We start from the raw sequence: 27,314 nt of genomic DNA on the forward strand, positions 1-27,314 counted from the left end.
TGAAATAGGCCTGTTTGACCAACATTTTCATCTTCTGCACCACGATATTGTTTTATGTGGCTCAGTGCCAAATTATGTATTATAATGTTCTTCTGGAGCCCCTGAGATATTTTATGTTAAAGCTATGCTGCTGCTGCTGTTTCTCAAAAAATCCACTTATATCACTATGCCAATACTCTAATGATAGTAATTGTGATAATGATTGTTATCTTTTAATATTAGTAGTAGCATTAAGAATCTTGTAAATAGGAGTCACCAGGTCACATTTCTTATTATTCAAGAAAATTACAATTGACTTAACATTCTTAAAAACAGATTCTACTGACATTTTTCAGAAATTATATATTTTCCTTACTGTACTGCTTCTTGGTCAAAGGTAGTCGCAACTGTTTATAAAATCATAGAATCCCTACAGTGCAGAAGCAGGCTATTCAGCCCATCAAGTCTGCACCGACTCTCCGAACATCCCACCCTGACCCAATCCCCAGACACTAAGGGGCAATTTAGCATGGCCAATTAACCTAACCTGCACTTCTTTGGACTGTGGGAGGAAACCGGAGCACCCGGAGGAAACCCACGCAGACATGGAGAGAACGTGCAGACTCCGCACAGACAGTCACCCAAGCCGGGAATTGAACTGGGGTCCCTGGCGCTGTGAGGCAGCAGTACTAACCACTGTGGGTGAGTCAAGGTTTGCAGTTCACTGTGTATGCAGCAGCAGCATCTGAAAAGGCTGTCCTAAGATTACCGTCATACACGTGTATACGTGCAGAATACCTAGGTGTCTGTGTTTTGTTAATTGTTGAAAGTATACTTAGTTATACAAGTTTTAGACTTGCAGCAATCTGACAAATACAGGTGACCAATAATCAGTTAGCAGGTACTGAACATGCATATAAGAACATAAGAACCAGGAGCAGGAGTAGGCCATCTGACCCCTCGAGCCTGCTCCGCCATTCAATAAGATCATGGCTGATCTTTTTGTGGACTCAGCTCTACTTATGGGGAACAGGAGATGTACACTTCTAAATGAATGTACTTTCACATAACACTGTTAATCCCATTATTTGTAAAATATAATTTCTATCAGTTTACAAGTGCTATTGCTACAACATAATGTGACATTCGTTAGAGAAAAACACACATGCTACTTCATATCATTTTGATTGTTTAATATTTAATATTCAATTTCAGAGATGCCTAAGCACTGTTATTATATAGCCTGTTAAAGATCACAAAATACATTTATTGTACAGCAATGGTGTGATTTCACTAAAAAGTTACATTTGCTGTAAGGTTTCAATTTTGTATTTTTTATATAATCATTTCATAATAGTTTTGTGCTTCTGTGCTGCAAAGCGAGGCAGAACTTACACAAGAATATTCTTAAGTTTCTCAATTTTTATATTAGCTTTAGTGACATGTATGTGATCTACTTGCAGTTCTGGTTTAATAAAATTGTCAGGCTTGCACACCACAGTTTACAATTTAGTTATAGAACCGTTTAAAGAAAAAATTAAAAAAATATAGAGGTGGTCTTTAAGTCGAAGATGAAGAAAGGTTTTCTTTTGGGATATGTTGCTAAAACACCCTTTACTTGTTGGTAAGTAATTTTATGGGGAAAGCTGCACTTTCTTATTCTCCAATTTCACTCCCAAGTAGCCTTTAATCCTTGCACTTTATAAGAAAGATGAGTTGGTATATTTGATCTCAGAATAACTTGTGGTGCTGTATTTTGTAATATGGGATAATAGTAAACATTGTTGGTTTCTATCATAAGTAAAACTTGATATCTGGGAAGAGGCCATGAGGTGGTTACCAGCTTAGCAAAGGACATTTTTTTCAACAGATAATAATGTGGTCATTAGCAGTTTAGGAAATGCGATTTTAATTTATGAATTGCTTGCTGTTCTCAATTCCAAAAAACAAAAAACTATTTCCTCCTATTGCAGCAAAACATTTATAGCACCACTGTTCAACAGGCCAAACCATTTTCTACTGTGGCTGTATCTACGTTATACTTTGTACTGAGTGGGAACTGTGAACTTTTAAAGAGTGCATTATTCTCCTAGCTTCCACTTATTAACAGTGAAACAGTAGTACTATAATTTGGGACTTAGTTCAGTGATTTGGTTCCTGAGTGGGATTAAAATGAGATATGCAAGAATAGCTGTGAGGCAGTTTTGGATTACTTAAATGTTCCAACTGGTGTTTTATAGTTCTAGCTTAGTATAAAATTGAGCTTTAAAAGTAGTGAACTGCCCTTTCAGGGTTGGTAGGTGCCAATTTGAAAAAAGTAGATAGATTTAGCCATTATCCAGTTTCATTCTCTGGATTTCTCCTAGTGGTCGTTTTAATTCTATATTTTGAAGGTGTATGTGCATGGCGTTCTCTCTCTCTCTCCACTCTCTGTGGAATAGTTCTCAGCCCTAATCTGAAAAAGGACACGTTACTGTGCTAGCATATAAGTTTCCTATTCTCACAACAATTGAAGGCTTCAGAGTAACATGGCCAGCTAATGTCACAGTCTTATGCTATTGGTTCATGCTAACTAGAATTTGGTTCGAGATTGTCCAAGCTCATTTAACATAACATCCACAAGTCAGTAGATGTTCATTCCATCAAACTGTTCCTAATGGTGAAAGACCAGTGTCCAACCCATGCACCATTCCATTTTCCAGATCCTTATAACTTTGAGAAAATAACTTCCCACTGTCCTACTCTCCCAACTATAGAAAGTGTTCATGGAGAACAAAATTCTGCATGCATATTCTTTTTGCATTAAAATCCATACGATCTGCACTTAGCAATGTAGCATGCATTCAACATCATATTCTACGAACCCCAGATTTCAGAGAAGTTGTACCCTTAAATTGTTCAAGTGTTATGTCCAGCTTTCCAATAACCCAGTGCTCAGGCTGTCACAAATTAAAGCTCTATTACCTTTCATAAAAAATAATACTTTGTAAAGGAAATACTAGCTAATTATTTTTATTGCTTGAATGTAGAAATTAATATTTAATGTTTGAAGTGCATCTGATTCAATTATGTTTTGTTAAAATGTTCAAATAAGAACCTTTTTTATTTGATGCAAATGCATTTTAAAGGAAGAGATGTATTTCAAGTATAACATTTCAGGCACTTGCAGAATAATCCGTGATTGTAGTCTGCTCACGCTATTACCTAATTAAACCAGCTTCTGCTGCAATGTCTGGCTACTCCTCAATAATCCATTAAGCCACCATTGTTACAATGATTCTTCATTTAAACCCTGCTATTTATTTCAATTTTATGATTGGAAACTACTTAATTAAGTGAATATGTTTAAAATTATTTTGTGCCTAATGAATATGATTTATTCTGAAGCCCTTATAAAGTTCAACCTTTCTTGTCTTTTGATTAAACTTAGATCAGCTGAAGTCGAGATCATGGGTCTATTTGACAAACTTGCTGGCTGGCTTGGTCTAAAGAAGAAGGAGGTTCATGTGTTGTGTCTGGGGCTAGACAATAGTGGGAAAACAACTATAATTAATTGTCTAAAACCTTCAAACGTAAGTTTTTTTAAAAAAATGTTTTGACTGTTCTATGCCATGTAAAATGAAACTATTTTAGTTCCAGTTTGTAACTAACCTCTTCAGTCACTTATTTATTATTTTAGTTTTCTTTTCTGTATTGAAATAATCTGCTTCATATGTTTGCTCTTTTATATACTTTATTGCTCTGCTCCTCTTTCTACTTTCTTTAATAATCTATTTTGATTTTCCCTTTTTTCTTTGTTTTTTTTAATCTCTGTGTCATTCTCTGCTGTCAACTGTGGTTCAGAGGTAACACTCTTGCTTCTGAGTCAGAGGGTTATGGATTCAAACCCCACTCCAGGATGATGCCGCCTGAAGGGGTGCTGCGATGTTGGAATTGTCATAATTCAGAAGTGACGCCTGGTTTTGTATAAAATATCCCATTTTGAAGAAGAGTAGGGAATTTCTCCCTGCTGCTCTGGCCAATATTATTCCTTAATGAACATCATTAAAACAGATTAATCGGTGATTAGTGCAGTGTTGTTGTGGAACCTTGCTGTGTGCAAATTGGTTGCTCTGTTTCCTGCATTACAACAGTGATTACACTTAAAAGGCACTTAATTGATTGTAAAGAATTTAGGGATTGACCTGAGGTAATGAAAGATACAAAAACATAAGTTTATTTTTTCATGTTCTGTTTGTCCATGATCTCTTGTCCTCTCTTTTCCTTTCCTTAGTCCTAGCCTTCTGTAACTTTGTATGTACACTTGGATTTCACTAAAATAATGCATTAATGACAGTTGAAAATTGGTCTTTATATTATTGTGAACAGTTTTAGTCCCATTATCTAAGGAAAGGTGTACTTGCATTGGGGGTAGTCCAGAGAAAGCTCACTAATTTGATCCCGTGTATGGAGGGGCGTTCTTACAGGGAGAGGTTAAGTAGGTTGGACCTGTACCTGAAGTTTAGAAGAATGAGGAGTGACCTAATTGAGACATATAGGATTCTCAGGTGGCTCGACAGGATAGATCCTGAGAGGATCTTTCCTCCTGTGGCGGAGTCTAGGACCAAAGGACACAATTTCAGAACATGGGGTCACCCATTTAAGACAGATGAGGAGGAATTTCTTCCATGCGGGTAATGAATCTGTGTAATTCTTTACCGCAGAGAGCTGTGGAGACTGGGTCGTTGAGTATGTTTACAACTGAGATAGATGGATTTTTAATCAGTACGGAAATCCAGGGTTATGGGGATAAGGCGGGATAGTGGAGCTGAGGATTATATCAGATCAGCCATGATTTCATTGAATGGCGGAGCAGACTCAATGGACCGATGGCCTACTTCTGCTCCTATGTCTTATAGTGTAATGGCTATGATATTTTTCATTTTCTTTCAATTTTTCCATTTTTTGAAAGAATTAATTGATTTTCTTTCAAATTTAAAATGGAAATCCTTACCCCAGTGTCAATTGGAGGAATAAAGGACCACTTTTGCCAATAACCCCAATCCTAACTAACTAGATTTTAGCATTTCTGTAGTGAAAATTAAGTGCTGTCAAAGTGAGATCTCATTTCAAATAACACCCTTTTATTTCCTGTGTTTAACTAGGGAATTGGGAATTTGAGACATAAATTTGTTCTATCTATCAAATAGTTTACTTTAAAATGTTTCCCCTTCCCATCCTGAGGCTGCTGATTCGTATTGAAGTGCTAACAGCTCCTGGGCAACTGAATCATCTGTGCTTCCTTGCCCAAGTGACAAGCCTTTGTGTTTGATCCTAGGCAGTGGTTTCATTGGCCTGTTTCCTCATCTGAGGCATCATTGACTAACCAATTTTGTCATCAACTCATGGGTGAAGTTCTGCCTTTTTAATTTTGTGAAGAAGCCAATATTGTCCCCTCAGTGGTATTTCCTCCCCAAACCAGGAACGCTATGGGAATTTTTGCACTTCATCTGCCAAGACCAATGATTTAATGTAAAATATTTAATTAATATTGAACAGTAGGATTTTGAGTTGAATAATAATCTTTGTTTCTGCTCTTACTCAAACATCCTATTTAATTACATCAAAATATATACAGTTTGCTAACTTTGGAAAGATATCTAATTTGATTCAATATTTAATGACACAAGATAAATATAGAAGAATGTTTCTTTGTATTTTCAATTCTAATTTAATGTATTGAAATTCTGTAATTCTACATTCTAACTGACATTTATGGTAAATATCTTTATTTGCTTTCCAAAGGAAATTCAATTGTAATAATCTAATTATAATAAGAGTAGCATAATCTGAATTTTCTCTGTCTTATATTAAAGATGTATAGTGTAGAAATCTATGCGAATTTCAATACAGAATCTATTATTCAATTTGAAGTATGACATCTAATTTTGTTAAAACAAGATGAAAGGCTAACAGGTAGGGTTAGTATCAAATTGACTGAGAGATTAAAAACTATTTAGCTGGCTTAGAAATGAGAGGATGCTTCACAGTGCAAATCTGAAATTCTAACTCGCAATGTGATTTGCAACTCCTGTCTTAACTTGATTAAAGCTGTGGGAATTGTTGCTCAGTTTTTACTTAGGAATAGCAGATCTGACAGTGAATGTTCTTTTTCAATAAATAAACTTAAGTTTGCAAAGAATGTGCAGCATTGTAAGCAGTAGGTATATTTACTGCAGAAGCTTTGCCAGAATTCCACCACCATTCTGACCTTCTTGTCTTTAGCCTTCTACACTGTCCACTGAAGCTCACGACAAGATTGAGGAATAGCATATCATCCTTTTCCTAAGCACTCTGCAACCCACTGCCTTGAATATTAACTCTAATAACTTTAGAACATCATTTTAGTCTCCACACGCTATCCAGAACCCTCTTGTGTCCAATGACAGGTGCAATTATATTTGAATAAAATGATTAATAATATTTCTGAGACTCATTTTTGCTGAATTCTTCTGCCAGCAACTGGAAATACAGCCCACTCATGAATTTGCTGCTAAACTGATGCAATTTCCTCCCAGGCCCCTAATTAAACTTTGAAAGTGGGAGCAGAAACAGTTGCTACAGCTGCGATAGAGGGAAATTCAGTCCTGCAACCATTTAAAAGGCTGCTTCTGTTTAAAAGGGGCGACATTTCTACAAAGATGTCTGAAGTAGCTTTGGGGGTGTCAGCAGCAATGACGGCTCCCTGGCTCACTAATGGATCAGTGATGCCATGCATGGCAGATTGTCACATGATGAGAGAGTCACAACAGCCTCCTGGATACCTGGCAATCACTTGCACGCTAAGAAGATTGGCATTGCAAATTACAAGGGCATTAATAGAATCTGTCCTGTTCATAAAACTGGAGGGATTGTCTTTGAGTGGCTGGTGTGTTCTATCAGTTTCCCCTTGAACCTGTGGGAACCGAGCCAAACTTTAGAACAGATTCTTTCTCTTTCGTTCTCTCTTTTTTGTTTGTCTGACACTCTTAAATAGAATATGATTTGTGCTTACCTCCTGAATAGAGCATCAGTAAGCTTCTTGATCAACATGGCAAACATCATCTGATGCAGCCTCAAAGAATCCAGTGGCACATACATGTTACTCTTCTGCTAATTGAAGTGGCTGTCGGTTTTCAGCCAGCAGTCAACCTATTTTCTCATAGCTTCTTGAGGACAAACACAGTTTTGTGAAGCAGTCAGAAAAGTCTAAGTAAGACCTTCTAGCTCTGTAGATCTTGGTGAGTAGGTATGTGTAAGTGGGTAGAAACACCTTCTGTGGCGGGCCTCTAGTCGCATCCTTGATTTCCATTAAATTATTTAAGAATATATTTTTGCACCCTTTGGAAAATCCTGTGCTAACTAGCACTTTGAGTAGAGCTGAGTAAAACCAGCAGCAGAAATCCTGACTGAAATTTCAGAAGTAGATATGCAGGCAAAGTAATACCATCCTTCAGTAGCACAAGCTGAGGTAGTACCTTGGGTATATGCACCATCCAACATGTACTATGACATTTCTTATGTTGAATTGGTGGGCTTTAAACAGAAATTGTAACATTTTTTGGTAGAATACCTTGGATGCGATTTTTTGAACAGTTCTAAAATGGCCACAAAGAAACATTTTGTGCCCCAAAATGAGAAGTAATTAAGAGGAGAATCCAGCTAATTTTCTTTGTACACAAAATGACTTTTTCATTCACTCACCATGGTCTCATTTTCCAAAGGCAATATCAGCAGAATTTTAGATAATAATGGCAACATTTAATTGGAAGAAAATTGAGGGGTTAAAGTATTGATGGAAAGTATTCTTTTGAGGAGAAAATGCAGGGAATGGAATCCAGTAAATACTTCATGGCAAAATCATAATTAAAACACTTGTGCAAAACTCTAGACAAACTTCATTTTCATTCTTTTCAGTCTACAAAGGTCAGAAATCAGTCCTTTAATATCTTTAATCGATTTTGTTATGCATGCTGCCAGTGGTAACTGCTAGAAGTTTTATAGTTACATCTAACCTTCACACGTACTCTCCAGAGGGCCAATGATACATAACCCATATTTTTCTTTGTTTAAAAAAGCTTACTCTCCTTTTAAATGGTTGACAGTTAAGAAATGAAGATAAAATCCAGATACTGAAATTGCACCGTATCATGATAACAGATGCAGTCATCTAATATCCCTTATTGTGCTATTTTAACAGTCATAAACCATTTATTTCAAGCATGTTAATGCCTCTGCAACATTCAGCTGCTGCTGTCCCATGGCATAATTTCAAGGCCCTGGGAGAATTATTGGCCGAATGATCTAATATTGTTTATGTTTTGGAGTTAATGCAGTGCTCAAGCCTGAAGAGGGAGTGCTAAACACTAAATTCACATTTCTCAACATTCATTTTTCTTATGATTGTTTGCTGACCTGAAATAACTTATTGGAACTACATTCTAATTTGCCAGCACTCCAATTGTGCAGTATCGTTGTAAAATAAAGAAAGCCAGTCTTGTATTTAACTAGCGCCTCAGGACATTCCAAGATGCTTTACAGCAAATTAAGTACTTTTGAAATACAGTCACTGTTCTAATAACAACGACAATGTGCATTTATAGAGTAGCTTTAATGTAATCAAATGCCCCAAGGAGTTTCACAGGAACACTATATTAATGAAAATATATTACTCTAAATGGACTAGAATACAATACAATTAGAGAAACCAAATACCTGAGTATTGTAGTTTTGTCTTGTAATTAAATTTTTTAAGCATACAAATTTAAGTTACTATGAATACAATATACAAAAAATATAAAGCAAAACTCCAGCTTTGACCTGTACCATTTCCTGGCAGAATAATATCCTGTGCTGATCAGTGTAATTGTTTTACAGGCTCAAGTGCAAGACATTGTTCCAACCATTGGATTCAGCATTGAGAATTTCAAGACGTCTGGGTACTATTCTGTTTTCATTATACACTACACTGGTTTGGTCTGATAGATAAGAAGAAATAGATCTGTAACGTTTTGATACGTAACTGGTGACCAACTTATATAGTGTTGGAATCTTGGTGGTTTTCTGATAACTGCTAGCACAACTGCCTAGTCTTTGGTCTTCTGTTCACCACAATATCTGTGTAGCCACTGAATTGCTCAAGTGCAGTCTCATCTCCACCTTTGTTAGTCCCATAAATGTCATTACTCTCAACTTGGCTATTCCTCCAGTTCAGCCCTCATCTCCGCTCCCTTAAGTCCAAGAGACACATGCTTGAATTTTACTGATTCCAGGGTGGGCGAGGCTCGCAGAACGGAATTCTCCATTGGTCTCAGGCGGGATCTTACGAGTCCCACCAACAGCCTCAATATGTTTAACCGTCTGTTACCAGACCTGACTTTGCCACTTAAAGGGATAGTGGGTTCTGAGAAAAGCTCATTATTCCGGGATCATGTTGGCATGGAAAGATAACACCTGGCTACTTTTCTCAACTGCAAACTGTCATTTTAAATCTTTCTCTCCTGTCTCCCCCATCCTCAGCTCCAAAAATAAATTCATGCAGCTCATGGGCTTCTTTGTCACTAAGATGGAGGCCATCCAATTAGCTCCTTTCCTTAGTCCACCAGAACAAACTTGTTCTCAAGCTCCCCCTGCCTTAACCCTGAGTTTGCATTTTTCTCTAGCTCACTCCCCTAATGCCCTCTCAGAGCTCATCTTGTCCATGATACTCATCTCTTGCTCCTTCGGTCCTATTCCCACTAAACTGTTGACCACCCAACTTCCCCTCCTGGTCCTCATGTTAGCCGATATTGTTAATGGTTCCAAAGAAGAGTTGTATTGGACTCAAAAGATTAACTCTGTTTCTCTCTCCACAGATGCTGCCAGACTTGCTGAGTTTCTCCAGCATTTTCTGTATTTATTCTTGGCAGTTCTCTCTCTTCTGGTGTTCTCCCCCTCCTTTAATCCTACCGCCGTCACTCCCTCTGCTAAAAATAACTCTTGGTCCCACCATTCTTGTAAACTACCACCCCATCTCCAACCTCCTTTTCCTCTCCAAAGTCCTTGGACATTCTGTCACTTCCCAAATCCATATCCATCTTTCACAGAACTCCATGTTTGAATCCTTCCACAGATTTCTTCCCTGCCATAGTATTGAAACAACTTTTATCAAAACCACAAATAACATCACATGTAACTGTGACAAAGCTATGTCTACTCATCCTTCTCGAAAGTCTGCAGCCTTTGACTTAGTTGTCGACACCATCCTACTTCAAGATTTTTCCACTGTCCTGCTTGAACTATCCTACCCCCACCTGAAACATCCTGCACCCCCCCAAAACCATCCAACCCCACCTCTCAAACCATCGTACCCCCCAAAATCATCCTACCCACAACTCAAAACATCCTACCACTTGAAACCATCCCGCCCCCAGCACTGCACCGTTCTATTTCTCCCCCCCCCACCCCTCCCCAAGCCATCCTCCTGCATATCCATCCTGGAACCATCCTATCCTATCCCTCCCAAATTATCCTCCTGTCCTCCCTCCCCCTGTCCTACCAACCCCCCTGACTTGTCATCATCCACTGTCCCCAACCCATTCACGCTCACCCCTCCTCGTCCCCCACCAACACCACTCTCCCATCTTATCCATTTACCTTATATGCTTACATTCTCCTTGACCTCTCCGGAAAGAGTATTTTAAACAAAGGGAAATTTAAACTTACCTGGTTTAGGGCAGCTAGTGCTGTAAAAAGGGTGTGTTGTTCCTGAACTATCAACTCCATCTCTCGCCCTGCCAAGAGCCTGAGACTAAACCCATCTGTTTGCAATCTTGGTGTTATATTTGACCCCTGGGGGCATCCAATCACATATTAACACCCACTAAGTTGTTGATATTATAAAGAGGGTCTAGCTCTTCTATATTAAATCATACCTAGCACAGCACTATAACATGGTGTATGAGATAGCCCTAATTAGTTTGGATTGTCATACTTTCCTGATCAATTAAGCTAATGGGAATATGAGGTTGCTGCTGTTACAAACTTCTGGGATTTTTTTGTGAACATAATTGTTTGCATGCTGATAATTACAATAACAGGATTAATTAAATTATTCTGTAACAATGTATCTTAACTATGTTACTGAAGCATACATGTTTTTCCATTTGTGACAAATACTGTGGAGGAACATAAGAGCTTCAGCGCTTTTTGTGTCAAGAATCCAAGCAGAATTAGTAAAATAAGATTAACTCAGCATACTAGTGTCTCAATATCTCCAACTCTACATGAGGATGATTTTCACATGCTAGATTTAGCACTCAAACTTTGTTATTACTAAAACCACAATACCAACACATTTGTCCTAAATAAGCATTCATTTTCTCAACAAGTAAAATCTTTTACTCAATCTAATGGAGTTTGAAAGTTAATTTAGTGAGAGTTGTGATATCAGAGTTGGGCATATATTAGGGATTAGATCAGAAACTCCAAGGTATATTATGAAGTTAGCCTAGACCCCAACCTTTTTTTGATTTTGGCATTAGGGAGAGCATAAGGTGTTTCACTCCAGGTATAATTTGATTGATCCACTAGGAAGCTTTTATTAAAACAAACTTTATTTAACAATGCAGTTAAAATATAACAAAAAGAATCAGCATAACTTTTACCAATTGAAAATACTTAAACAGGACAAGGTATAATTCTGAACAGCTAGCTATCTCTATAGTTCCAATGTAAGCAATATGCTCACAGACATAAATCCCTCTTCAGAATAAGTTAACACAAAAAAAATTTCCAGCCTTTTAACACCTCTGGACAGAGATCCAGACAGACATATCTTCTGACTCCCATACAGCAGTCTCCAGAGAATGATCTAACTTCCAAACAGCAGAACTTCAGAGAAAGAGACCTATATTATGGCAGATCCCAGTCTCCAATGCTCAGAGAAAGAAAGAACTACTTCTCTTTACAGATCCCAAGCAACAACTGAACTGGGTTTCCCTCTGTGAGCCTAGCCCCGCTCAGTCACATGACTTTTCCTGTCAAACCCTAATCAAACTCCACTCTGAAAAACCCCGGGGAAAACACTAACATAACCCTGCATTCATCCAGATTAAAACAAGCATTCCAGCAATTAAGATCAATTAGTAACAGGGGACGCCATGTATAGACAAGGTGGCACCAATAAATAGAAGAGACGGCTAAAAAAAAATCCTGCACCAGAAACATGACACAAATACATTTTTTAAAGGTACAGTATCGTCACATAGAATGGGATGTAACTGAAGTTCTACTTGGTGTGTACACATGGAGGTCCATGTGACAACGCCTCTGCATTTCAATTGCTATGGTATTCCATAATGCAATGTTCAGAGCTGGTAAACAATGCAGTTTTTGGATAATAATTTTCTCCCCATTTGGGTAAGTGACATTTATACCAATAGAGTATATGAATTTCTTTGCTGGTAGCAGAGTTAAAGGAAGAGTGCTTACTGGTTCACATGAAGTTTCTCCATCTGCTAGTTAAGTAAAGAATTAACCTAATTAAAATATGTATGTTAAGCAAAATTGTCATTAATGTTGCCAACATTAATTTATAGATTTATATTGAACAGCAGAAATATATTTGTCTGTACATCTCCATAGCTGGGTTTGGGGAATTGAGCATGATATTTAGTTTGCATAGGTGTCAGACATCTAGTTGATGCTTTTCCTCTTATTTCTTCTCCAGCCTCTCTTTTACAGTGTTTGACATGTCTGGCCAGGGAAGGTATCGAAACCTATGGGAACACTATTATAAGTAAGTGCTGGCTACCAAAAAATACAATAGGTTACGAGAAAATTTGTTACTTTTGCCTTACCTATAACCACATGGGTTTAAAACTAATATAAAGCTTGTAATTCTATAATTGCTCAAATGTCATATAACTTTCTTATAAAAGTGAAAAAGATAAAAATAAAACTCAGAATTAAATCAGTTGGAAATGTTTGTAATGTTAGTTGGGATATTCAAATAAAATCATCAAAATAAACTTCAGACCACAATCAGGGTGCTCGATTGATCTGTTCAAATAAAAATTGTTTTTCCAATTTCAGACTAAAGGGGCATTTGATTTTTGCATAGCTGTTGATTATGAGATTCATGATTGTCCTTGTCAACATCAGGATTGTGTTGTAACTGTGGAATGTGGGTGATTCTGACTGGCAATGCAATCCAGCTCAAACACATCTGCAGAAAGTGTAAGCAGCTGTCTGGATCAGGACTGTTGATCTGGAAGCCAAACTGCAGACAACATCACTACAAGGCCTCACAAAATATCAGAGAATAACTTGCATTTACATTGTGTCTTTTATACCTTATAGCCCTCAGCACTTTAAAGCCAATGACTTCTAGTCACTGTTGTTAGACGCAAATGTGACAATTAGTTTAGAGGTCCCACAAATAGCAATGACAAAAATTATCAGTTTGTCTGCCTCTGGTGGTGTTGGTTGACAAGTAAATGCTTGCTAGAATATCAGGAGAACTACCCTGTTCTTCTTCAAATAGTTAAAGGGTTTTTTTTATATCTTCCTGAGCAGGCAAATCAACATCTCTTTCCACATGGTGTGAGTGGTGCCACTGGCAAGTTAATGTAGGGGAACAATTACCACCTGGTTTATTTAGCTTGAAGAGAAATGGATATTGGTTACTTCAGATGTCCTCACTATTTAAAAAAATATAATAGTGTGTTTATATTGTATCAAGTTGTTAAAAGTGAGGTGAACTAATTTTGGCCAGTCATTCTAAAATGGTAATATTGCAATGTGTATTGGCTACTACATGCACAATCTTCACATAGTATGACTAAAGTGATATAGTCTTAATGGTGCAGCTGCATACAGTGTAACATCTCTTCTTGGTCTCTTCAGGGAAGGCCAGGCCATCATTTTTGTTATTGATAGCAGTGACAAGTTGAGGATGGTGGTTGCCAAAGAAGAACTTGACACACTTCTTAATCATCCAGGTAGGATCATTTATCTTTGTTTCTGTTTCAATTTATCTTTAAGAAATATTAATTCATCTTCCTCCGACAGCTATGAAAATAGGCAAAAGTGCTGGTTTACCTAGTAAAGGCTGATCAGTCATTTGTTAAAAAATATTCCTAACTGTTATAGTGTTCAGGGGAAGGTGTGAATATATTTCTGAAGCTTTCAAGACAATTCCAGCTGTAACATAAAGTGCCTAATGTGCTGCATAATTTTGCCTGTGGCAAAGATTATTCTAGCAACTGGAAAGTTCTTGTTCACTGCTTAGCTAAATGCTAAAGATGGTTTGAACAGCTTTTGAATATGTTGCTAATTAGACTTAGAGTAAAATTCCATCAGTTTTTTTTGAAGGAACTAAGGTGTTCCACAACAAATGGTTTTCTTCATCAAAATCATTGTGATGATTTCTCCTTCCTGCTGCTCCTGTTTGATGTAGAAATTATTCCTGGGTGGAATCTGTGTTCGTTGAAATAAGCTTCCTTGAGGAGATGACATTTCAAGGAAGCACTTAACGTTAAAAAATGTTTTGTTTTGAAAGCATTGATATCGGAATTTTAATTGCTATAGCTGAGATGAAGCCATTGCCATAATGTTGCAGTGACAATGCTGATGGCAAAAATATCAAGAACGCTGTCTTTCATACATTGCAATGCACTAATGTAGCTGCAATTAATGTTTTGGTGCATTTTAATTTTCCAAAATAGGGGATCACATTGGACACACAGCACAGAAACTGGCTATTCAGCCAACCTGCCCATGCCAGTGTTTATGTTCCACTCCAGCATCCATCCACCTTTTCTCATCTAATTGTACCATTGTAACCATCTATACCCTTCTTCCTCAAATGCTTATCTAATATTCCCTTAAACACATCAATACTATTTCACAGAATCATAGAATTGTTACAGCAATTCTGTAACAATTGAAGGAGGCCATTAACCCATTCTGCACCAGCTCTCTGAATGAACAATTCACTTGGTGCCAGTGCATTCCAAATCTTAACCTCACACCATGTGAAAAAGCTTTTTTTTCATGGTGCCATTGCTTTTTTTTGCCAACTACAGGTAAATCTTTGTCTTCCCATTCTCGGTCCTTTCATGTGTGAGAACGTTTTCTCCGTATCTACTCTGTCCAGACCCCATGATTTGAATACCACCTTCAAATCTCCTCTCGTCTTTCTTTTCTCCAAAGAAAACAGTCCCAACTTCCCTAATCTATCTTCGTAACTGAAGTTCCCCATCACTGGAACATTCTCTAAATCTTTTTTTTATTCGGATGTCGCTGGCTGGGCCAGCATTTATTGCCCACCCCTGAGGATAATGCTGTGGGCCAGACCAGGTCAGGGTGACAGATTTCCTTCCCAAAAGGATATTAGTTTTTACAACAATCAATATGGTCATCATTAGACTTTTAATTATAGATAGATAGAACAGTACAGCACAGAACAGGCCCTTCGGCCCACGATGTTGCGCCGAGCTTTATCTGAAACCAAGATCAAGCTATCCCACTCCCTATCATCCTGGTGTACTCCATGTGCCTATCTAATAACCGCTTAAATGTTCCTAAAGTGTCTGACTCCACTATCACTGCAGGCAGTCCATTCCACACCCCAACTACTCTCTGCGTAAAGAACCTACCTCTGATATCCTTCCTATATCTCCCACCATGAACCCTATAGTTATGCCAGCTTCTAGATTGTTTTATTGAATTCAAATCTCACCATCTGCTGTGGTGGGATTTGAACCCAGGTCCCCAGAGCATTGTTCTAGGTCTTTGGATTATTCGTCCAGTGACAATACCACTATGACACTGCCTCTACACTCTCTCAAATGTCTTCGCATCTTTCCTAAATTGTAGCGCCCAGAACTGGATGCAGTCCTCCAGTTGAGACCAAACCAATGTTTTATACAAGTTCAACATAAAATCCTTTCTCTTGGACTCTATGTCCTATTAATAGAGCTCAGGATACTGTATGCTTTGTTAACCATACTCTCAACCTGTCCTGCCACCTTATATACATATACACCCAGGTTTCTCTGCTCCTGCACCCACTTTAGAGATGTACCCTTTATTTTATATTATCTCCATGTTTTTCCTACCAGAATTAATCACTCACATTTTCTGTATTGAACTTCATCTGCCGCTTGTCCGCCCACTTGTCTGTGTCCTTTTGAATTCTACGCTATCTTTCTCTCAAAACTTGGAAGCATTGTGAATTATATTATCCAGAAATTTTGAAAATGTCCTCTGTACACCAAGGTCCAGGTCATTAATATATGTCAGAAAAGATCCCAAGAGCAAGGATTCCAGCACTGAACCCTGAGAACTCCACTGCAAACCTTCTTGCAATCCGAAAAACATCCTTTAAACACTAACCTCTGTTTCTTATCACTCAGCTGATTTGGTCCCTTTTCTTCCATGAGTTTCACCTAGGTTCACAAGTTGTGCAATGCTTGTGGAAGTCCATGTACACTCATCAACAGAATTACCCTGATCAACCTCCTCTGTTACCACCTTCAGAAAACTCCAAGTTAGTTGAACGTGATTCTGTCTTCACAAATCTGTGCTGACTTTCCTTAATTAACTCCTATTTATCCAAATGACTATTAATTTCATCTCAAATTATCATTTTTAGACATTTCTCCACTGACGCGGTTAAGTTGACTGGCCTGTAGTCATTGGGTTTATCTTTGTACCTTTTTTTGAACAATGGCGTAACATTTATAATTCTCCAGACCTTTGGCACAACCCCTGAGTCTAAGGTAGATTGGAAGGTTATGACAAGTGCTTCTGCAATTTCTGCTCTCACTTCCCTAAGTATCTTCAGGTGCATCTCATCCTGGACTGGTGCCATACCAAATAAGTACAGACAGTTTATCCATCACGATCTCCTTAACAATTTTAAATCCTTCTAGTGTATTAATTACCTCCTCTTTCAGCATGACCGAGAAGCATCTTCTTCCTTGGTAAAGACAGATACAAAGTATTCATTTAATATCTCAACTATGCCCCCTGCCTCCATGCATTAATCCCTGTTTTTGTCTTTGCAGCCTCACGAGGCTTGAGCACCTAGTGATAACTCGTACTTCTCTCGTACCCTTTCATCCAGGTATTTTTCCACAGAACCCAGTCCGTGCACATCTCTGGTATTCAGGATTTGGCAATCCATGAGGATTGTCACTCGCTCAATGGAGGAACTCATGCACGTATACGCCAGAGACATTGATGCACCCATGACCTGGATGGATGCCTCACATAGCATGCACAACCCCCAGAAACTCCACCAGATGTTCATTGCATCTTTTTTGTTACCCATTTGTTGACCACAGAGGCATGTCACCAGACTAGAGCAAAGCATCCCCAAACCTATACACAAAAAACCTGTACACAAAAAACAGGTGGCACTTGAATCCCGGGGGACCAATATCCTGGCGGGAAGGTTGGCTAAGGCTACTGGGGAGAGTTTAAACTAGATAGGTTGGGAGGAGGGGATCGAGACGAGGTGACTGGGAGCGAGGAACCTAGCTCGCAAACAGAGAAGGGTTATAGACGGTGCAAGAGGGAGGATGGATGGGGGATAGAGAAGGGGAGAACTCAGACCAAAGGATTGAGATGTGTTTACTTTAATGCCAGGAGTGTAGTGAATAAAGGGGATGAGCTCAGAGCGTGGATCGATGCCTGGAAGTGTGATGTGGTGGCCATTACGGAGACTTGGATGTCTCAGGGACAGCACTGGATACTACAGGTGCCGGGATTCAGATGTTTCAGGAAGGACAGGGAGGGAGGCAAGAGAGGGGGTGGAGTGGCACTGCTGAACAGGGATAGTGTCACAGCTGTAGAGAAGGTGTATGCTGTGGAGGGATTGTCTACAGAGTCTCTGTGGGTGGAAGTTCGGAGTGGGAAGGGGTCGATCACTTTGCTGGGAGTTTTCTACAGGCCACCCAATAGTGACAGGGAGGTGGAGGAGCAGATAGGGAAACAGATCCTGGAGAGTTGCAATAATAGCAGAGTTGTCTTTATAGGACGGGGTATAGAGTATAAAAGCTGGAGTCTGATGATGCAGCTGTATAGAACGCTGGTTAGGCCACATTTGGAGTACTGCGTCCAGTTCTGGTCGCCGCACTACCAGAAGGACGTGGAGGCGTTAGAGAGAGTGCAGAGAAGGTTTACCAGGATGTTGCCTGGTATGGAGGGTCTTAGCTATGAGGAGAGATTGGGTAGACTGGGGTTGTTCTCCTTGGAACGACGGAGAATGAGGGGAGATCTAATAGAGGTGTACAAGATTATGAAGGGTATAGATAGGGTGAACAGTGGGAAGCTTTTTCCCAGGTCGGAGGTGACGATCACGAGGGGTCACGGGCTCAAGCTGAGAGGGGCGAAGTATAACTCAGATATCAGAGGGACGTTTTTTTACACAGAGGGTGGTGGGGGCCTGGAATGCGCTGCCAAGTAGGGTGGTGGAGGCAGGCACGCTGACATCGTTTAAGACTTACCTGGATAGTCACATGAGCAGCCTGGGAATGGAGGGATACAAACGATTGGTCTAGTTGGACCAAGGAGCGGCACAGGCTTGGAGGGCCGAAGGGCCTGTTTCCTGTGCTGTACTGTTCTTTGTTTTTTGTTGTGATGGGAGACTTTAATTTCCCAAACATAGATTGGAATATCCCTAGGGTAAGGGGATTGGATGAGGAGGAGTTCGTTAAGTGTGTTCAGGAGGGTTTACTGACACAGCATGTGGACAAGCCTACAAGAGGAGAGGCTGTACTTGATCTGATACTGACCAATGAGCCTGGACAGGTGTCAGATCTCTCAGTGGGAGAGCATCTTGGGGATAGCCATCATAACTCTATCTCCTTTATGCTTGCATTGGAAAAAGAGAGGATCAGGCAAGCTCGGAAAGCGTTTAAATGGAGTAAGGGGAAATATAAAGACATAAGGCAGCAAATTAGAGGAGTAAATTGGAAGGAAGTATTCTTGGGGAAATCTACTGAAGAGCGGTGGCAGCTTTTCAAGGAATGTCTGTCTAGGGTTCTACAGGACAATGTTCCGAGCAGACAGGGAGGAGTTGGTGCACGAAAGCTGTGCGGGATCTAGTCGAGAAGAAAAGGAAAGCATACAAAAGGTTCAGAGAGCTTGGCGAAGATAGGGATCTGGATGAGTATACGGCTTGTAGGAAGGGACGAAAGAAGGAAATTAGGAGAGCCAGAAGGGGTCACGAGAAGGCCTTGGCAAGTAGAATTAAGGAGAACCCTAAGGCGTTCTATAAATATGTGAAGAGTAAAAGGATGAGACATGAAGGAATAGGGCCTATAAAAGGTGAAGGCGGGAAAATCAGCACGGGACCAGTAGAAATGGCACAGGTGCTTAATGAGTATTTTGCCTCGGTTTTCACAGAGGAGAAGGACATGGGTGGATGTACTGTGGGCTTGCGGTGGACTGAAAAGATTGAGTATGTGGACTTTAACAAAGAGGTTGTGCTGGAATCTTTGAATGGCATCAAGATAGATAAGTCGCCGGGCCGGATGGGATGTACCCCAGGTAACTGTGGGAAGCGAGGGAAGAGATTGCAGAGCCTCTGGCGATGATCTTTGCGTCATCGATGGAGACGGGAGAGATGCCGGAGGATTGGAGGATTGCGGATGTGGTTCCTATTTTCAAGAAGGGGAATAGGGATAGCCCAGGAAATTACCGACCGGTGAGTCTAACCTCAGTGGTTGGTAAGCTGATGGAGAAGATCCTGAGGGACAAGATTTATGAGCATTTAGAGAGGTTTAGTATGCTCAAGAATACTCAGCATGGCTTTGTCAAAGGCAGATCATGCCTTACGAGCCTGGTGGAGTTCTTCGAAAATGTGACTAAACACATTGACGAAGGGAAAGCGGTAGATGTGGTTTATATGGATTTTAGCAAGGCGTTCAATAAGGTCCCCCATGCAAGGCTTCTCAAAAAAGTGAGAGGGCATGGGATCCAAGGGGCTGCTGCCCTGTGGATCCAAAACTGGCTTGTCCAAAGGAGGCAGAGAGTGTGTATAGATGGGTCTTTTTCTAATTGGAGGTCGGTCACCAGTGGTGTGCCCCAGGGATCTGTTCTGGGACCCTTGCTGTTTGTCATTTTCCTAAATGACCTGGATGAGGAAGTGGAGGGATGAGTTGGTAAGTTTGCCGACAACACGAAGGTTGGTGGGGTTGTGGATAGTCTGGAGGGATGTCAGAAGTTACAGAGGGACATAGATAGGATGCAAGACTGGGCGGAGAAGTGGCAGATGGACTTCAACCCAGATAAATGCATAGTGGGCCATTTTGGCAGGTCGAATGGGATGAAGGAGTACAATATAAAGGGAAAGACTCTTAGTACTGTGGAGGATCAGAAGGACCTTGGGGTCCGGGTCCATAGGACTCTAAAATCAGCCCCGCAGGTGGAGGAGGTGGTTAAGAAGGCGTATGGTGTGCTGGCCTTTATCAATCGAGGGATTGAGTTTAGGAGTCCAGGGATAATGATGCAGCTATATAAGACCCTCGTCAGACCCCACTTGGAGTACTGTGCTCAGTTCTGGTCGCCTCATTACAGGAAGGATGTGGAAAAGATTGAAAGGGTGCAGAGGCGATTTACAAGGATGTTGCCTGGATTGAGTGGCATGCCTTATGAGGATAGGCTGAGGGAGCTCGGTCTTTTCTCCTTGGAGAGACGTAGGATGAGAGGAGACCTAATAGAGGTATATAAGATGTTGAGAGGCATAGATCGGGTGGACTCTCAGAGGCTTTTTCCCAGGGTGGAAATATCTGCTACGAGAGGACACAGGTTTAAGGTGCTGGGGGGTAGGTACAGGGGAAATGTTAGGGGGGAGTTTTTCACACAGGGTGGTGGGCGAGTGGAATCGGCTGCCGTCAGTGGTGGTGGAGGCAAACTCAATAGGGTCTTTTAAGAGACTCCTGGATGAGTACATGGGACTTAATAGGGTTATAGGTACGCCTAAAAGGTAGGGATATGTTCAGCACAACTTGTGGGGCCGAAGGGCCTGTTTTGTGCTGTAGTTTTCTATGTTTCTACCTCCGACAGTCAGAGTTGGTCAAATGAACACTATTCTTATTGCTCACTATTGCGTGTAATGTCCTCATCATTAGGGCACTCACTGTATAGTGGCTCCACATCTGCCACATATCAGCGATAGGCTGCCCTGCCTCCAGGTCCCCTAGCTCCACCGTCTCCTTTTCCATTAATGCCAGGATCCCAAATTATAGCACACTGCGTCCAGTCCTCCACCTCTCACACGCATTGTGAATTGTCTGCTGCAAGCACAGAACTTAGCATTTTCACTTGCCCATCACAGACATGCACCATGCTTTGTTAGTGGCAGCCTCACTGTCCATGGGGCATCAGGGATGTCTGCTGCATAACATGCATCTGACAGCCAATGCAGCTGCTTGGGCATTGCTGTGGACTCTTTCGTCAACCCCTTCTCTAATTTCATATTCATCTTTCATAGCATTTAAAGTTGTGAACTTAATTTTATGTGCTACATTCACTTCGTCCGACTGCGTCAGCTGCTTGGTTAGACATTGCAACTACATACGTGGTACCACCCCAAGACTGCTCACCACTTCCGTAATCTCCAGCCGTATCTGCTTAACCGGTTTCCTCATCCAGCTCTCCCCAAGGGGAAAGGACTTTCTTCCCTCCATGCCTCACCACCAGGAGGAGCTCCTCAAGGAGGCATCAGAAAACCTGACCACCACCCTTGTTCAGGCTGCTGCCATTTCCCAAACACACCAGTTGTCAGGCCCCTGTCCTCCACTGCTTCTGTCTTTCAGTTCTTTGCTGACTGCCTTTTGAATATGGTGCCTGCCTAACATAACTCAGTACTTCCCCCAACTACACTATGTAACTGGCTACCTTACCTATCGTCCATGAATTGGAAGCCTTCCACCCCCATCTGTGCAGCCGCACCATAAACTTTACATCCCAACATCTGGACTTTGTTGCTGCTTGCAAAATCTCACCCATGCTTTTATACAACAATCTGGTGACTCTTCACTAAATAACATATTAACTAAAAAATTATTAGTATTTAGATATTGGTTCAAACATGCAGTAGTTGTCTAGAATACAATTGTGCTACATTAAATACTTACTACAAATGAAAATTGAAGGATTAGGAGACAAAAAAAAACTTTTATCTTATTTTACACAGCTCTGACTGCCTATTGAAGCATCTGCTAAAGTGATTATTACCTGTTGTAGTCCAGAAAGTAAATATGAATTCCAATCATTAGTAGCTATATTAAAATATCTATGCTCTAATTGTAGAAATACACCTTTTGTGTGTAATTTGACCCAGAGTCGCTTCTCATATATCATTTGTCAGGGTTATCAGCTGGACTGCCCATCTTTTCATAGTACATAATTGGTGCAATATAAATCTTAGCTTTATTAACTTCAACAAAAATTTTGCTTTCAGACATTAAACACAGACGAATTCCAATTTTATTTTTTGCAAACAAGATGGACCTCAGGGATGCTTTGTCATCTGTAAAGGTTTCCCAAATGTTGTGTTTAGAAAATATCAAAGATAAGGCATGGCATATTTGGTAAGTGGAATTGCAACCTATTAACGTGTGTGTTTCTCTATGAATATATAGTGCTACATAAAGATTTATTATTTACTGAATGCTTGTAGAATAATGTTTCAAGTGGACACCTTCAGCTCTATCTTTATTATCCTCATCTATAATTAAAGTGACATCTGCCCAAATATCCTAAGGACAGTTGACATTTCAAGTAAATATCATGGCTAAGGGTCAGATATGTTTTAAATTGGACGACCTGTCAACATGGTGTAGAATTAATGCTTTGCCACCAGATGTCAGCACAGGATGTAAATACTGTCACATTAAAAAATATATGCCAAAGGATCCAAGGCCAGAACAGCGCACATTTCAATTCCATATTGATTCCTGAAAATTACACTTGAGAATTCAAATAGTCTCCAATTTTAGATTTAACAGCAAAATATATATGCTCTCATTGTATGAATGTTCTTTTTGTGTGTAATTGTATGCTGGGTAGCCTCATATTATTTATCAGGATTATTAACGGTTACTACCAATCTTTTCATCACACATAGTTGGAACAAAAGAAATCTTAGCATTAAAAACAAAACTTTGATTTTGCCTTCAGACATTGAACGCAAATGAATTGACGTTATCTTGAAGTTTTATTTTTTTGGGTGTCGTTTCTGCTTTCTTCTAAAGTTGTGAAGGAATAATAATCTCTATGTCAGGTTACAAAATTTCTTATTTTCCTATTCTGCATGTTTCTCACAAGACTACTGCAGAAGCAAAAGTATCGCGTGAAAATATAAATTGGTATGATTCATTATGTACTTCCTAAGGAACCATAACAGTGTGCGTGATACTCACAACCTTTGGCTTATAAGACATGTGTGCTTCTGGTAATCATCTGCAGAAATTATATATTGGGAAATTGCAGGGTGTTCCCCTTGATTTTCTGTCAATTTAATCATTTTCAGCTTTCTCCCCAAGTGTCAAACTCCCTATCAGGACTATGATTTATTTAGGTCCTGCAGTGTATATTCCTGTAAGCTATTTTAAACTAGTATGTGTTGGGTGAAGTGGTCACAATGCTTTTTTTTGTAGTCTGTTTGACAATGCTGGTTTTGATCTTTCTTTTCAGTGCCAGTGATGCTATAAAAGGAGAAGGACTACAAGAAGGTGTTGACTGGCTCCAAGGTATAATTTGCAGCTATACACTGTTGCTTTTATCTCACTCCTTTTTAATACCTTAGAAAACATCTCGCATTGTAAACTTCATTTATTTATTTCTGTCTGTTCCCTATGTTTGCATTACCCTTTTTGTGTTTTTCCTGTTCTCTGGCCCCAGACCAGAATACACAATAAGCATTGGATTAGCACTTTGCCTATTCCATATAGCACATGTCGTTATTTCCATTTAGGACTCTATGCTGATGAATGTATATCCATAGACAAACCAACAGTACAAAATAAATGAAACAATGATGAAAGTGTAAGTGACTTTAAAAATACATTGGCCTATTTCATAATTGGGAAATTACTTCTGAACTTCAAAAGCAAGTAAATTGTTATTAGATTATAGATTTTGATCGACTGAAAAGAAGAAAGAGCTTGCATTTGTAAAATGTCATGTTACCGCTGAGAAACATCTGATTCATATGACAATAAATTACTTTGAAGTGCCATCACTCTCTTCTAGACAAATGCAGAAGTGAGATGAATGACTAATTAGCCTATTTTTGATGTTTACAGTTTAGGGAAAAATGCGAGGAAAACTCTGCTTTTCTTGATATTCTGCCATAAATTTGTTGACTCCCTAACTAAAACACTGGAGTTCCTAACTGGGATGTCCTCTAAAATCATATTCAAAAATCTACATCCCCAAAATGCAGCATTCCTTTGGCATTATACTGATATGTCAACCATTCTGAAGTCCTCGAGTAGGGCTGAAACCCCACAACCTACTGACTTGGAGATGAGAATGCTACCAAGCTGACAGAACTCTATAAAATGTACAGGAGACACTGTCCTGCAACCAATAGTTCAGTATCAATAGATTGCTCAGAGGGAATGTCAAATAAATTCATAAATATTAATCATCTGTACCCCAGGGTTTAAATTTTGGTGTGTAGCCTTATTGAGTGACAAAATTATTCCAACCTGCTTAATAATACTACTCCTCACAGCTGAGAAATGGAAACTAAAATCCTTTACCTTTTTGCAGTATAGAAAAGGATCATTCATGGAAAGTGACCAATTGGGCAAGACAAAATCAATTAACTCTTTCCAAAATAGTGCAGTTCCTGCTGTTTTGGAACTTTAATTTCAGTGACATTTTCTGCAGTGGGGCATTTCAAGATTATCATCTGGGCCAGTTTTACTTGGAAGTTAAGCATGCAGAATAATAAATAGGTGTATAGAATTAGATAGAAGTGAACAGATTGTTGAAATTATGTAACAAAATCAAAACTTGAGTTAATTATACATGTATTCTAAACTTTATGGTGACAATACTATATTTAACTGCAATTTTTGAGATGTATTGGTATTTATCATAGAATCCCTACAGTGCAGATTGAGGCCATTTGGCTTGTCGAGTCTGCACTAACACTCCAACAGCGCATCTTACCCAGACCCTATCACCATAATCCCACATATTTACCCGACTAATCCCCCTAATTTTCACATCTTTGGACATTAAGGGCAATTTACCATGGCCAATCCTCCTAACTTGCACATCTTTGGACTGTGGAAGGAAACTGGAACACCCGGGGGAAACCACGCAGACACGGGAAGAACGTACAAACTCCACATTGTCACCCAGGGTCGGAATTGAACCTGGGTCCCAGGAGCTGTGAGGCAGCAGTGCTAACCACTGTGCCACGCATTCAGAATGTTTTGCTAAAATAGGAGCAAATTAGGAGAAACTTAATGGACGGTAACTTCTGAACTCCCCAGCGTCAGATTGTGGGGTACCCCAAAGATGCACTGGGAAGTCTCAGAACTTTAAAGGTAAGAGTTTGCATCGTAATTGCGCAGAAGTGCTAACTTCCTCTGGACAATTGTCCTGCAGTGTGAACCATCTGAAAATGCCATTTAAATCGCAAACTTCAGATGATTCTGCCAGGGTTACACCAATGGTTACTCAAAGAAAGTTAGAAGAATTAAAACATCTTCTAATTTCTGTGTAACTGTTGTAAAGACCAAGACCGCTTGGCTCCCACCCATTTCAACTAACCACTCCTGCCACAGTATTCCTCAACTCCCACCCACTCCGTGCCCAGCAAGCCTGATCCCAAACCTCTCCCCCGACCTGATCCCTCACTCTGACCTGATCCTCCCACCCCTCTAATTTCTGACCCCTTGCAACCTCCCGCTCCTCGACCTCCGATCTCCCCATAACCACCGACACCTCCCATCCACCCAAATCCCATCCACGTGCCTCTTCTCTGGCCTGTCAATTTCACTGCATCCTTTAAAATAATGTAGTAAAAAGAGGATGTGGCTTCCTTGAATCCACCGGAGCTGGACTTTGCTTGAGCCAATGAGGGCTCTTTTAATGTAGGCCCCAAGCAGCTCCAGCCACTGGAAGTTTCAGCACAGTTTTCAAGACCAGATAAATGTGCATTAAACTCTTCTAATTCCTGAAGGCCATCTCTTTCCAATGCTAGTCGGAGTTTATGGCCCAATATACTCAAATGGAGATGTGCTGTTCATGTAGCTGATACGATTATCAACATTATTCATATCTTGGTATAAATTTATATGTAACCTACAAATGGTCAAGAACAAATTATAGATAGGTATCCAGAGAGACAAAGTTTAGTGAAACACATCTATTGTATAATCTACAGTGGAATTGAAAGCAACCATGGAAGATACAGTGCCTTAGCTGAACCCAACTTCTTAACCAAATCAGGACCTATACAAGGCAGGAAAGCAGTGAGGGAAATGTCTTTCTTTCAAATGTAATAAATATGTTTGATGCAACAATATGGAAATTTTACTTTTTACCTCTCTGTTAAGAAATGTCTACATCTTGCATAGTGTACACTTTTACACTTCCAAAATTATTTCTACAATGATCTATAAAATTAGGATGTTGAATGTTTTAAATTATAATTAGAATAATTGAGAAAATGCATAACCGTTTTTCATTGTATTCTTTTGAGAATTTAATATTAAACCTCATTTTATCTTCATTATGTGCAGAAATGCCACTGTAATCATCTGATGAATAATTACAGCAAGCCATAGCAAATAAAAAATCAGCCACTAGGTGTCAGGCATATTTTGACTGCAGGTACTATAGTTTTATATGGTTAAACCAAACATTTCCTGTCTATTTGTTCTGGCAGATATACATTCTTTTGTTTAATTTATTTCCCCTCTTTCTATTTATTTTATTTTTAAATCAGGTAGTTTCCAAGAAAATATTTCAATTCAGAATTTAGCTGGGAGGCGATTGATACAGGTGGTTAAAACAGCGTCTTGTAACTTTTAGATGGACTACTTTATTGTTATTGTTCAGGTGGTGCTAAGGAGCAAAAGACACTCAGGGCACCTAGGTGTCAAAATGGTTAAACAGTACCCTTACATTTCACAAAAATCTGAATTTGAATGCAGAACAAATTAATAGGGTTAAAATTCTTTTTGTGTGTTATCTGTAAGATCCTCAAGGAAAATAAGTTTGGGCAGTCTGAATTGAATTCCCAATGGCCATGAGTCAATGGCACAAAGCTGTTGCCTCAATTCTTGCAACTT

General features: G+C 39.6%; 1 protein-coding gene across 2 annotated transcripts in view; it reads left to right on the forward strand.

The window, feature by feature from the left end:
• arl6 (ARF like GTPase 6) overlaps positions 1 to 27,314 on the forward strand; it is a 40,168-nt gene that overhangs the window by 5,010 nt on the left and 7,844 nt on the right. The window contains exons 2-8 of one of the 2 annotated variants that reach the window (XR_013499905.1): positions 3,410 to 3,551; positions 8,875 to 8,936; positions 12,707 to 12,775; positions 13,885 to 13,979; positions 22,457 to 22,586; positions 23,323 to 23,363; positions 23,692 to 23,747. Coding sequence is in view for 1 of the 2 variants with exons in the window: in XM_078232569.1 (XP_078088695.1) it covers positions 3,429 to 3,551; positions 8,875 to 8,936; positions 12,707 to 12,775; positions 13,885 to 13,979; positions 22,457 to 22,586; positions 23,692 to 23,747 (535 nt within the window). In the remaining variant the exon portion in view is untranslated. The remainder of the gene's footprint in view (positions 1 to 3,409; positions 3,552 to 8,874; positions 8,937 to 12,706; positions 12,776 to 13,884; positions 13,980 to 22,456; positions 22,587 to 23,322; positions 23,364 to 23,691; positions 23,748 to 27,314) is intronic. The other variant, XM_078232569.1, reaches the window with a different exon arrangement.

Source organism: Mustelus asterias, chromosome 17 (genome assembly GCF_964213995.1).
Source record: "Mustelus asterias chromosome 17, sMusAst1.hap1.1, whole genome shotgun sequence".
Lineage (NCBI taxonomy): Eukaryota > Metazoa > Chordata > Chondrichthyes > Carcharhiniformes > Triakidae > Mustelus > Mustelus asterias.